Raw genomic sequence first — 13,626 nt, forward strand, 5'->3', positions numbered from 1 at the left:
CATAAATATTGTAGCCAAGAGACTTATTCAATAATTATTTTTATCAAGTGTGTAGCTTAAGCATTTTATTGTTCTCATTATTGTTTACATATATAGAGAATGAAATTGCACCCATATTTCTTATCAAAGGGAAGAATGAGAACAAAAAATGTCTAATTCAAGAGTTAATGAATTAGTCTTTATAGAGTAAATAGATTGAGATTTAACTTAGTAATATTAGAGTCATCTTCAAAACTTTAAAGTTTTAAATTTAAATTTGAGTTAGAACATATATATGAGTGTGGTTATCTTGATATCTTTCATCGGATATCATAACGAATATACATAGACTTTATTTTATGAAAAATAATTTGTATGTAAAAAATATTTTTTTTCTAGTTTTTGAATACCCTAAATATTATAAAATAAGGAAAATATTACCAGTGTCATTCCCTATTAAATACAAAATGCAAACTCTTTTTGTCTAAATCATGTAATGTTTGACTCAATATCACCTAACCTAACCATCTCGGTCGATATGTGACTGAATCGTCTCGGTTATGGGACGTGGACTCTTAGAGGAATTACCTTTTGATTATATATATATATATATATAAATATATAAGTTTGACTCATTAATCTATGCGTCGCCTTCTCCCAAGTCGTCAAATGTTATCCTTCACGAATGGCTACGTGATTGCTTGTGTTGCTCATAAGAAACGTTCACGCAATTGCCAAGACCAGCCATACTCAGTATATCACTATGAGAGAAAGCTCTAAGACCCAAGAAATCTCTAGTCAAACCCTCGCCAGCGCCTCCTCCACTACCACCACCATTATCATTTGTTGTTGCTTTTGAGAGAGAGTCATGGAAGTTCCCACCTTTCTTAGTATTCAAAACCCCGCTAACAAATGCATCTTCGAAAGAGTTAGTCCCTTCAAACCCAGAAGAAGAAGATAGAGAATTCATCATTTCTTGAATAAGGGCACCTGAGGGTGCTCCACTAGCACCAGCAGTAGTAGAACCAGAAGGAACAGCAAGTCCAGCTTTATTCCCAAAAGGAGCCTGCAGGCCATCAACAAATGACCAGCCACCTGGCAGCTCTTTATGTGAGGACAAATTCAGACCAAAACCAGTTGTATTTGCATTGTTGTTGCTAGAATTGGAAGACACGTGAGCTTGTTCGTCGTGCTGGTAGTGGTGGGGTCTCATCAAGCCGGCAGTTTTACCGCTTATGGTTGCGCCCATCTGAGTTGCTTTTTGCAGCAATGCAGTAGCTGACACGTGTGGGGATGGAGCTGCATGGTAATGTGGTAGAGCGGGTCCAAGACTAGGGTTAGGGTTTGGGCTCAATTCTTGGTGATGGGTAAGGATCAAAGATGAGGAGGAGGAGAGATGATCAACGGGTATCTGCCAATGATGTGGTGGGCCAGGACCAGCCCCAGCCCCTAGTCCTGGAGGGCAAGCAAGCCATGGTGGTAACTCTGGCCTTAGACTAAAACTTTGTAGCTCTTTTTTAAGTGAAAATGCATGCAAGCCTTGAGTACTGGTAGCATTGAATTGGGGCATTTGGAGATTTATATTATGACTAGTTGAAGAACCTGGAGCGGGCTGAGCGGAGTGGAGTACTGAGTTTGGTGCGCCTACGATAGCTCTTCCATTCTCCTCTGCTAAGGCATCACAGAAAGCTCTGTGAGTGATGAAACTGTCCCTCCTGAAAAAAAAAGAAAAAAGCACAGAAAACAAAAATTCACACCACAAGAAAACAAAAGCAAACCTGTCACAAAGTGCCTTAACAATAATGCCAGCAGTACTTGATTTTCTCTCTCTCTCTCTCTCTCTCTTCATTCTCTTCCCCGACCCCCCCCACCCCACCCCCCCCACCCCGCCCCGCCCTCTCTGCAATCCTTTCTTTTCTTTTTACTCTAGGAACTAGTGACAGATTGTCCACCTAAGCTACTGCAATTAAAATTTTGCTATGCAAGGCACCTTTCTGTCTGGGATTTGAAAAAAGGAAGCATTTAATGCAAGTTCTTTTTGTTTAGTTATTTCATATCTCTCGCTAAATTAGTGAATTGTTGTGACTATTGAGCAAGGGACACTTATTCAAGCATAGATTTCATAAAAGGATATGCGATTAGTTACCTTGAGAAAAGGGTTCCACAGTCACATCTGTATTCCTTAGTGCCGCAGGTCTTGGTGTGAGCCTTCCAATCTGATTGAACTGCGTACCTCTTTGAGCACTTGTCACATTTCCACTTCTTCTCACCATGCTTTCTGAAAAAGTGCTTCTTGATTCCTGTCAGGTCACCAAGAGCCCTTGATGGGTCATGGTGGACGCAGCTAGATTCTGGGCAGACATACACCTTCTTCCTTACCTCCTTGTTTGTTCTTTGCTTCAGCTTCCATGGCAGATTATGCCCTCTTCTATGAAGCTGAAGATTCTGATCTCTTTGAAATCCCTTATTACAGATCTCACATACAAATCTATTTGTTGCCATTAGAGTCTTGGGTGATAAGGCTATCACTTCTGCATCTGGGTCTGATTGAAGAACCCACCAAAAAGAGAAAATGAAGATAATTGACACAGATAAATAATAAGCAATAAAACTAGTGGCGTCAAAATGATTTGAAACCTGGATTTCCTGGCAGGTTTCTCTTCTTCTTGACAGGTTGAATTTGAGGAGCTGGAGGAGCGACGTATTGTTGAGGAGGATAGTTGGTGCAAGTTTCATTTCTGTTGCCTGAAGAAACGCTTGCTTCGCCGGAAGCTGAAGTCAAATTAGACATGCTTTCCTCTTGTGGTTGATTTTGCTGATGAAACATCAAACCTTTCATCATCTTCTTCTCTTAGATAAGCAGTTCTAGAAAGCTTAAGGTTGCATCATGGGCCATGGATCTTCCGGTATTCTTAATATGTAAAAAATGGTATGAAAGATCTAAAGACAAAGAATACAAGATAAAAGAGAAAAATCCAAACTAGAAAAAGCTAAAATAAGGGAGAACTGGAAAGAGAAATAACCCCAAATATAAAGAAGCTGAAACTGATTTCTCAAATGCTTAGAATATAGCAGCAGCTAGTCTTTAAAACTAGTAACCCTTATCATTCAACTTGATAGTTTCTTCTTTGTTTGGCTTCAACCAAAGAGACAATTTAGCTTTTTTGATAACTCAAAAGAAACAAGGAGAGAGAGAGAGAGAGAGAGAACAAAAGACTATTAACAAGAACTGAATCAAGATCCTTAAGCCACTTCTTTTTTCTTGATTTTTCAATAAAACCTGCTTCCTATACCAAGAAAATACGGCTATAACCACACGAATATGAACAAAAACAAAAGAGGGAAAGAGAAAACCAGTTCAGAAAACTGAGAGAGAGAGAGAGAGAGAGAGAGAGAGAGATGTGGATGAGGATTGGGTATATCCTCTGCGTGATCGAGAAGGAGTCCAAAACAATATACCACACAAAACCAAAGGGAACCCTAAGGCTGAACTCTGACGTTGCACTTTCTGTCTTTTCTTTTGTTCTCTTCTCCAAACCCCAGAAAAATCTCCTCTTTTCTTTATTGTCTATTTGCTTTTAACAAAGATTTAATTTTCTGGTAAAAAAAAAATTATAACACTCTTTTTTATAAAACCTTTCCCACCTTTCCCTTCTCCCATGAAGTTATAGCTAAATGTAAAGGAAACCCATATGTGAAAAGAAAGCATCATTTCTATATCAATCTCGAGAGAGAGAGATAAAGATTTAGGTTTTGGATGAATAAGTTTACATCATGGCTAGTCCACCCTTCACAGATTTCTACATTTACAGCCGCCATGATTGATCTATTATTAATTTCCAACAGGCATGGCCAAAAGCTCTATTTATATATATAAATATTTTATTATATACTATATTTCTTTCATTATCACTCGGACTATTATTTATACATAAAGTAGCTGAAATTTAACAATATATATATATTTGAAATTTCTGACAATTTTGCATGGTTACTCCAATATAAAATAGAGGTATGTATACAGGGTGCCTATAATTTTTATTTGTCTACCACCTTGGGTGGTCGCTTGGTGATAGGCATTTAGTGTTCGAGGTTTTCGACCCAAATTTAATTTCTACATTAGTGTGAGACTAAACACTGTTTCCCTATAAATGAGAATATTGATCAGCTTGATTGTATCAGTTCTTAGCACCTTAAAACTTATCTCAAGTTCGGTGTAGTTCTTTTTGCAGATTATTGAGACCGAAAACCTTGGGTTTAGGAGAAAATGGCCATCATAAAAAAAGTTGATTATTTTCTCTTATTATTTATACCATTATATATAATTAATAAGCAAACTGAAATTACTGTGCTTTCGTGCCATCGATTAATGATGTGGAAGATTATATTTGATGATCATTGTAGACCAAGATAAAATTCACGGAAGAACATTGGAGTATAAGCCATGAAACACGATATGAAGTTGACTTGATTGTCAATAAGCTATAGCTAGCTAGGTAGAGCTTGATTGTGTTGGTTTACGACTTCGAAGACTAGGGGCACCAGTGATCGTGTCAAGTCAACCAATGTAAACAATGCTTTTCTTTTGCTTGGTAGCTGTGAAGTTTATGTACGGACACAAAGCACAAGATTGTTAGAACTTTGAGCATACAGAAACCAGAAATGCTTCAATTGGAGAATTTATGTCAAATATAGCTACGTAAAAATAAAGAATACCTGAGTGCTGTGTCATCAACAATGACAAATAGTTTATGAACTATAGGAACATGGCTGCTGGGTGCTGCCAATAATTTACCATATACTGCTCTATGGTTAGTTGATTTAATAAATATATTATTATGTCTTTGTGTTGGTTCACATTTTCGATGAGTTTTCATTCCCATATAATAATAGGTGGAAAACTTTTAAAAAAAGAAGAAAAAAATTGCTGTTATGTTTTGTCATTTTCTAGTTTTATTCTTCAATGATCAAGTTTTTGAAATGGGATTAATTGCTCGACCCTAGGGCCTAGCTAGCCTCATGAATATGCTCCCAGCTCATTTCTACTGTTCTTATAATAATATACAAAAAGGCATAGGATGGTTTTCCACTTTTATTATGCATGGCAAATATTCCCTCTCCAGGCATATATATGCAGATGATAAATTAAATGAGGAATTTATTCTCATGATGCATAGTATAGGTGTAATATATAAATAATTTGTAGAGAAAATAGATCGGATATGACTTTACTCTAAAAGATAATTTAAAGAAAGATGTTTACTCAAGTTTTACATGAGACAATGTACTCCTCAATATAATATATATATATATATATATTTTGCAGGTGATTAGAGTTGTGGATTTTGGGTCAGGGCCTGGACTGTGAGGGCCAAGAAAACGTACCCTTAATTTGTATTTTTTTTCACTTAATTTTGAAAGAAAAATACAAAATTAGGTTCCATGAGTATTACGTTAGGTTCAAACAAATACAAAATTGAGATTTTCTATTGGTGTTTTCTTTTGAGTGCATAACACAAACTTTGCTGAGTCCATCACTCAAACCTAACAATACTTCCCCAAGTTGAAGTTCTTTGATTCAGACATTTCACTTTGAATTTATTTTTTTTTCCAGTGAAATAATTATCATATAAAGATTTCAATTTCGATTTGAATTCTCATTTTAAAATGAAATGAGTTTGAATTTTATCACTGTATTTTAAAATAATTGATTAAATTAAATGAACTGAGGCTTCACGAGAAGGTATATAAAAGAGTGCAATAGGTCCCACTCCACACAATTGATAATTCAGCGGTCCCACAAAAATAATTTCTCGAACACGTGAACGCCTTCATGCTAGGCCCCATCTTCCTCACGTGCACCTGATTAAGTATTAACCATACGAACGCTACGTTGTCGGTCAGAGAATCAGAGTTCACGGAGAATTATGAACCTGCGAAGCAGTGTAATATTCTCCTCTTTTTGTCGTTTTAACATTTTCCCATTTCACTGTCAGCTTCACTTTCCCTTGAGCAGGACTGATCATAGACTCCAACTTTGAACCACAACACACGTGGCCAATTTTCATTGGGAAAAATGTACAAACCTGTCATCACCAGCACTGCCCCATTTTGAAGTCACAATGTCTTATCGTGAGGGTGCCTGCAGCGTGGACAATTTGAATGATAATCTCTATTATTACGTAACTTTTCCTGAACCTTGTCAGACATGTTCACATAACTTTGTTCTACCAACCCATCTTTTTTACTTAGACAAAAATTCACTTTCAGATTTCACCAGGTTCTGTATCCAACAATCGTGCAGTTTCCACTATTTTTTCTTCCAACACTTTTGGAAATTTTGCTCCTGACGTGATTAGCCTGGATTATGTTTTCAGAAAAGTTAGCATTCAGGATTTTGATTGAATCCTTATCATTTCAAAAAAGAGCAACCAACAATTATATCATTCAAAAACCAATAGCTAAAGGGTGTAGGTGGCCACGGTCTGATCCGGAATCAGAACTAAACTAGTTTAATATTTAACTAAAATCAGATTGAAATTGAATCAAAATTGACCGGTCCAATTTCATGCCGAAAACAAAAGTTTTCTTCTAAAGAAGGAAAGTTTTAAAAAAATTGACCATTGAATTTGATTAAAACCAAACTAAATGACACCTTACCAAATCGAAACCGGGTCCAGGCCGAGGGAGACCCTTAGGTCCAATCCCACTCCCGGTCTCCCTAGCCCTGGAACCGGAACAGTCAACCGGTTCTGCTTCAAGCCCAGAGCTGGGCCTTGGCTGGCCCTTTCTGAAAGTGCTCAGATGCAGATAGCCAAATAATGGAATCAAGGTCTTTTTCTTTTCATTAAACCGTATTGCTTGCGCACGAATAAAAGGACAGAAGTGTGTAGCACCATCCAAACATCTCTGAAAGTTCTGAGTAGGTCCTGAAGAGTCACAAGCAACTGAGCTATTTCTAGATTTGACATTGATAAGATGAGAAAATATTCATTTGGCCTCCACAATTATTTCAAATCATCAACTCAAAAACTTGTTTTAGTTATAGACTGCCGCACGAAGACAGGCAGCATTGAAGCTGAAAGCAAATTACATCGGAATATTCAAAGCATTAAGGGGAAATTATCACTTCCCAAATTGAAACTATATTGCATGAGCTCATGAGGAACCAACAGACTTTTCAGAAAAAGGGTATACACCCTATGATATATGTATTTAATGAGAAAAAGAATGGGATGGAAGTAGAATTATGACAAGTTAAAGTGATACTGGTATACGCAACCCATCATAGCTTAGTTGTACATCAAGCCCTTCTGTCTCCATCAATTTCAGAAGATACTCATTTACCTTCTCATGATCCATCAGGTGCATCATGCCTTCACAAGAACAAAATTAGAAGCAAATTATTTTCTCTAGAATAATATTCAACTGAAATGATGATTAGTCTCACTAATAAATGGCATATTATAGGGCCATTTGAATTTTGAACCCCTTCAAAATGGAATTGACCACATCATAGTGAGAAAGAGCAGAAAGCCAGAAACTAGTTAGGATTCCAGATGGAAAAGCCACAATGATTACACGTACCTGTGAAAAGTGTTCTCTTTGGTTGAATTTTCCGCACTTCATCTAACGCCTGAAAAGAATGCTAGAATAAGTATAAAATCCTAATAACAAACAAATTTTACAACCAAAAAAAAGCAACAATTTCTTTAAATAAGAAATTTTATTGAGCAAGAAAGCTAGAGGTTATAATGTCATATTTTTTTTAATAGCACAAAAGACCAACAAGTATAATGAGAAAACTAAAGAACAAGTAGCATCCCCTGATGAATTATATAAATTATCATACCCTTGGAAGTCCAAAATGTGTTGAAGAAGACCGATCAGGCCTCAGAGCATCCTGAAACAAAAAATGAAATAGAAGCTAGAAAGGGAGAACATTGATGAGGCAATGAAAAAATGGCAAATGCAAGTGATTGTGTTCATGCGCCCCCTTTTATGCATGTGTGCATATGAGAGAGAGAGAGAGAGAGAGAGAGAGAGAGAGAGACCAAAATCAGAATTTCACAGTCCTTGAGTAGTGGATAAGTTCCTTCAGGTATCTCACTAACATCACTGCGAACAAAGGATTAGCTCCAGAATTTGAGAAGAAAAGTAAATGAAGTGACTTTGCAAAATCTTGTGACACTTGGAAGCAATACCTTATGTAACATATGTTACCAAAGCGAAAACCAAGGGAACGATAACCACGACCATGCCACACTGGTAAAGGGGTAAACTGAAACAATAAATGAAAATGGTTCACCTTAGAGAGTAAAGTATTCTGTTTTTACTTGTTAACATGATATTGGACTCAAATCAGAAAGATGCTCCATTCCAAATTATTTGGTGTTTAGATTAGAAAGTTCAAAGAAGTATGATCACGTGCTCTGACAAGCAAGACCACATCAACAACTAACTATGCAAAGATTGGTGCCAGAAGACATTAAATTTTATTGAACAGTTTAAAACACAACCAGAATTTGATCAACTAAAGATTGAACAATTCTGTTTTGCTGTGGCTGCAAGATAGAATTCTAAGTAATTCCTCTTGACTGGCAAATCCATCTGTCACAACTACTGGTTTGGTTCACAAGATTTGTCAATAACTGTATCAATACCATCAGATCAGATGCTACAAATGGCTCCTCATGTATGATGTTAAATTGTAAGTCTGAGACAACAGCACCAGTTGTAACGACACTCGTATCCACCAAATAATAATGAGTCTTCTTCATCACCTGAATTGTTTTGACCATCATACAATCAGTTCTGAGATTTACAAAATATTTCACAAAATCAATGATTTCTGCAAAGTAATTTTAATATCCAGTGACTGATCATTTCAGATAGACAGGCATGTTTATTATCAGATTAATAGCAGAAGACTATTTCATACACCAATCCAAACAAAAATGGTCATAGTAGGAAAGGAAGGAAAACAAATATACTATTTTTGCGATGATCATTCTACAACATATAAAGAGAAACAATGATTTCTTCACATAGTTTAATAACATATTCACAAAAATTATTAGGAATAAAATTTGAGCTAAAACTTTCAATTCTCTAGGTTCACGGTAATGCCGGGAAAAGAACTTCTTAAAAATAATTTGGTCTTGAAATAACCATTAGATTACATTTTATGCACATGCTATGCACTTATCATAATATTAGCAGCTTCAAAAGCAAACTCGGAAGGAAAGAATGGGAGATCTACAAAAGGAAGGCAAAATTGTGTTCCTTTTACCTCAAAATCACGCTGTGCAACGTAGATTGGGATGCAAGGCTGCACATTGTTTGTCCAATCCCGAAGATCATCCAGACCTAAGTAAGCAATTTAAGCAGAAAAAGAATGCTCTTTAGTGTCAGGTAACATGTGAGTTTCTATTTGAAAAGGAGAAGAAACTTATTGCTTTGTCAGAGTAGCATTCTTCTTTTCACTAAATAACACTAGAAAGTGTCAATGTAGGAGACCTCCAATTGCATCAGCATGAGAATGAGTAATAATAACCGCATCAATTGTTCTTAACCTGACACAAACAAAAAGGCAAATGCATGACAATATCTGTATCCAATATAAGAGAACCAGCAAAGAACTAGCAATTCAATAAGCTACCCCACAACCTCCACCACTTCTTTGAACTATTAAAGACTTAAAAGACAAATTAACAACAGAACAAATAGCAAACTGAACTGTGCAAAAGATATACTCTTTTTGCTAGTGTCAAAGTGGGTGTGGTATATCTATGGAGCACTTGCCTGGCAATAGGATTTCAACAGCTGTGCCCTTTTATCTTATTTGGCAATGATCATCATGTCTGTATATGTGAAATGCAATCCTTGAGGTGCTTTTTCCGCATTCTAATTTTTGTATTCCACTTGGTCATGAGTTGTTCCTTTTTCTTGTTTGTATGGATTACATGAACAACTATTCAATTGTTTATAAAGTAATTGCATGTTATTGAGAAGTTTCTAGTTGATTATTTATACATAGTAATAGGCCATTGGAGCATTTGGAGTAGGGGTGTGCAAACGGTCGGTTCGGTTCCGAACCAAACCGAACTGACAAAACCGAAAATCGAAAATCAAAATTTTTAAAAACCGAACCGAACCGATTCAATTGATAAGAGAAAACCGAACCGAATCGAATCGATAAACATCGGTTCGGTTCGTTTCGGTTTTAAACCGATCAAACCGAAATTTATAAAATTTCATATTTTTAACATTAAATCTTAATAATAAAAACATAAAAACAAAAAAAAATTAGAAATCAAAACTCAAAAATCTTAAGGTTCGGTTCGGTTTTCTTTGATTTCAGTTCGGTTCGATTCGGTTCGATTCAATTTGATTCGATTTTTTTTTTATTTCCTATATATATTAATAATTTTGGTTCGGTTTGGTTTTTTTTTTATTTTTTTATGAAAATAACCGAACCGAACCGATTAACCGAAATTATCAAAATTATAAACCGAACCGAACCGATAAAATTTTAAAACCGAACCGATTGAACTGAATTAATCGGTTCGGTTTGGTTTTTCGGTTTAAACCGAAAACTGCTCTCCCCTAATTTGGAGCATGAAAACAACAATAGGCCATTGGAGCATGAAAACAACAGAACAACTTCAGCCTTAAGTCATTAGTTGAAATAAAAAATGAACCAGGATTCTCCCTTAAATATTTGCCAAACTTATTAAGATATTCCCTTATACATTTGCCCAAGTGAAAGAGTCATAGATCATGAAGGACCAACTAATTTCTATGGAGCCCCAAAATAACATATTGGAGTAAATGTATAGAATGAAAACTAACCCAAATGCAGGAAACCATCGAAGAGCACTATGGTAGAAAAACCTGCAAAATATAAGTTGCAAAGAAAAAGTTTGATCAAATTATAAAGGGTAATTAATCAAACCAGTAAATAATACTCAGTCAACAGGAACTTGGTTGGCCACATTATTCAGCAGGAACAAAGTTAATTTGCTATTACTTAAATATCTTAGACTTTTTCCCTACAATAGGTAACAAATTGACACATGCATCAAACCTGAAGAATTAAAATTACACCAAATCATCAATCTGTGCCCCAAAGGTTTAATTGTCACATTATGTCTGCGCATAGAAATTTGACTTTCAATCACAATCTAAGCATACAAATGACAACATGTACATTAATCCCACAAAAAGAGCTTCCACAATTCAAATCATTCCCTCCTCCCCGTCCAATGCTAACTTACTATCGTCTACAAAAATTCAAAGAATCACAAGAACCCAATGCTATCATTTTTTAAGGCTAACCCAAATTTAATACATGATCCATGAAGTAAGGAATACCAAGCTGAAGATAACTTCATTCCACATCCTATTTCAATCCATAGCTAAAATTATAAAAGAAAGTGCAACTGAAAATCATAAGATGTCAGAAAGATGAGCATTTAATATTGATTAAAAAAACCTGAAATTCCACATATAGGAATGCATGCTTAGCCAAATAGAACTTAGCATTAGTGTAACAGTTAAGTAGCCATTTAAATTTTTATATGAAAATAAAATAGTCAAAGCTATAAGTATCTTTGACTTACTTGCCAACATCTATTAGAATGTTGCGTCGTTCACCCGGCCCAGAATAACGAATAAGGAGGCCTGTGTTCAATCTCCTGTTCTTATTACCTAGTTCCACAGCTTTTGAGCACACCTGAGAAACCAAGGAGCATTTGCAGTCTTGCAACAATCAATGCATCTGGTAGAAAATTTAAGCAGTCACTTCATATTCAACAAAGGATTAGATATAAAATCTTTAAAAGAGGGCTAATGCTAGGATGGTTTGCAGCAATACCGGACATTTCTTTGAACGATTAGTAAGGCAGCTGAGACGTGGAATCCCTTCACTAGTTCCTGTTCCCATGAATATGATTTCAGATTGTTCTAAGGGTGAATGTGCATCCGCATTTCCTCCTGCATCTGTAATTAAACACCTGGTCAAAACATGACTCATTGGATACCATCATACCCTGCAAACGGCATGATAATATATGAAAGTGAAGTCCACCAACACTTGCACTACTGGCAGAGAAATTGGCATCTTGAAATTAATGGAATCATTTTCTTTCTATAATTCGTTCTACAAATACCCCACAAAATCTTGTTTGTAGCCATAATAGACATCAAGATTGGAGCTTGTTATCGTATCAAAAAACTATTAGGGCCTGTTTTGTAGTGAGGAAAAGGGAGAGGAAAATGGCAAGAAAAGGTAAAAAGAAAAAAGAAAAAAAGAAAAAGAATTGTGAGAATTTATGTGGAAAAAGCTTAAACATCATTTTGTGCCATTTTGTTTCGGGTGAAAAAGAGAGAAAAATAATGTTTTTTTCTTCTCCTAGTTATTTTTTTAATGTAATTTTATTTATTCAATAAGAGAATAATAGTAAAAATATAATAATTTTCTCTCATCACTTTTCTTCCCATTTTCTTTCCCCTTCCCTATGAAAAAGATTTATAAGGAACTATAGGGGTTTTACTTTCCTTGTAATCACACTCACTTTTCTTTCCTCACATTTCCTTTCTACAAAACAGGCCCTCTAAGCTGCAAAGTAATCCAATCACTACTACCGGGCTTTTAAGCCAAGGATAGCTCAGAATACTAACATTCATATTTAGTTGCTGCCTAGCATTCATCCACACATAAAAGAATAAGGCTTCAAATAACATTTATGTGATTCTTGTAAGACCAAGGATAAGATATAACTTGAATCAATACAGAACTTGCTAATGCATACAAAGTTAGAAGAGGAGAAGCCATCACATAGGGCCAAACATTTGGCTTAAAATGCTAATGATGTTTGAACTAAAATAACGTATTCTTGCAATCATAAATACCCATTTGATTTCACGAAATAGCCAATCAATAATCACAAAGAACAGAAATAAAACACTAGTAAATTCTAGGAAGGACATACTTGAAACAAAGCAAGCTCGCAGAATCCTCTTAGATAGAGAGAACCCATTTTTGGAAAGTGAAAATGGAGAGAGCCCATTACGGGAAAGTGAAAGTGAAGAGCTCTGGAAAGAGAATTGGCGTCCGTGGTGATCAAAACTGGGTAGAGAAGGAGATACACGAACTGTGCCTAGAAATTGGACCATAGTTTGAGCAAGCTCGAATTTTTTTGGTTTCTGTCACTTGGGATTTTAGAATTCTTTGAATGTAAATTTAAATTTTGAAAAGAAGAAGAGGACTAGCTGAAAGAAAATACGCTTTTCAGATGGGAAAGGTGGCTTTTTGGTTTCGAAGAGTATGGAGTGGAGGATTCGTCTTCTGGTTGGTGAAGACAAAGAAAAACGTTGACAGGGTTTCCAAGAAATAATATAAGAAACCGAAACGACAACGCTTTGGTGGTGGCGGCGGCCTCCAACTTCAGTTCCTTGTGTCGTCAAGCTAAGAACAATATCTAAAAAATAAAAATTCGTGAACAGGATAGTTTTATATCAACTGAAATTTTTCACGGCTGCCATGGTTAAGCGATCCTTGCGTGTGCGTCCTGGTGTTGAGGTCATCCCTGGCCGCCGCTTGGTTGGTGCTGGTTCCGCCACATGCTTCGGTCGGCGTCTGCA

The 13,626-nt window shown here is 36.0% G+C and overlaps 2 protein-coding genes across 3 annotated transcripts; both read right to left on the minus strand.

The window, feature by feature from the left end:
• Positions 1 to 405: 405 nt before the first annotated feature.
• On the minus strand, positions 406 to 3,778 carry LOC110668090 (protein indeterminate-domain 7). The gene is made up of 3 exons (XM_021829182.2): positions 2,617 to 3,778; positions 2,126 to 2,522; positions 406 to 1,694 (listed from the first exon to the last, which is right to left on the minus strand). Exons 1-3 carry the CDS (start codon positions 2,819 to 2,821, stop codon positions 659 to 661), a joined length of 1,638 nt encoding a protein of 545 aa, XP_021684874.2. The 5' UTR covers positions 2,822 to 3,778; the 3' UTR covers positions 406 to 658.
• Positions 3,779 to 6,949: 3,171 nt separating this feature from the next.
• On the minus strand, positions 6,950 to 13,626 carry LOC110668098 (putative hydrolase C777.06c). Of its 2 annotated transcripts, XM_058149065.1 has the most exons (12): positions 12,975 to 13,624; positions 11,858 to 11,982; positions 11,604 to 11,716; positions 10,834 to 10,875; positions 9,499 to 9,554; positions 9,272 to 9,348; positions 8,643 to 8,762; positions 8,184 to 8,260; positions 8,034 to 8,097; positions 7,832 to 7,882; positions 7,567 to 7,615; positions 6,950 to 7,355 (listed from the first exon to the last, which is right to left on the minus strand). In XM_058149065.1, exons 1-12 carry the CDS (start codon positions 13,156 to 13,158, stop codon positions 7,237 to 7,239), a joined length of 1,077 nt encoding a protein of 358 aa, XP_058005048.1. In that variant the 5' UTR covers positions 13,159 to 13,624; the 3' UTR covers positions 6,950 to 7,236. The 2 variants fall into 2 exon arrangements, with proteins under 2 accessions (XP_058005048.1, XP_058005049.1); XM_058149066.1 differs by lacking the exons at positions 8,034 to 8,097; positions 8,184 to 8,260 and having other exon boundaries at positions 12,975 to 13,626.

The sequence above is a fragment of the Hevea brasiliensis genome, chromosome 6 (assembly GCF_030052815.1).
Source record: "Hevea brasiliensis isolate MT/VB/25A 57/8 chromosome 6, ASM3005281v1, whole genome shotgun sequence".
In the NCBI taxonomy this organism is placed as follows: domain Eukaryota; kingdom Viridiplantae; phylum Streptophyta; class Magnoliopsida; order Malpighiales; family Euphorbiaceae; genus Hevea; species Hevea brasiliensis.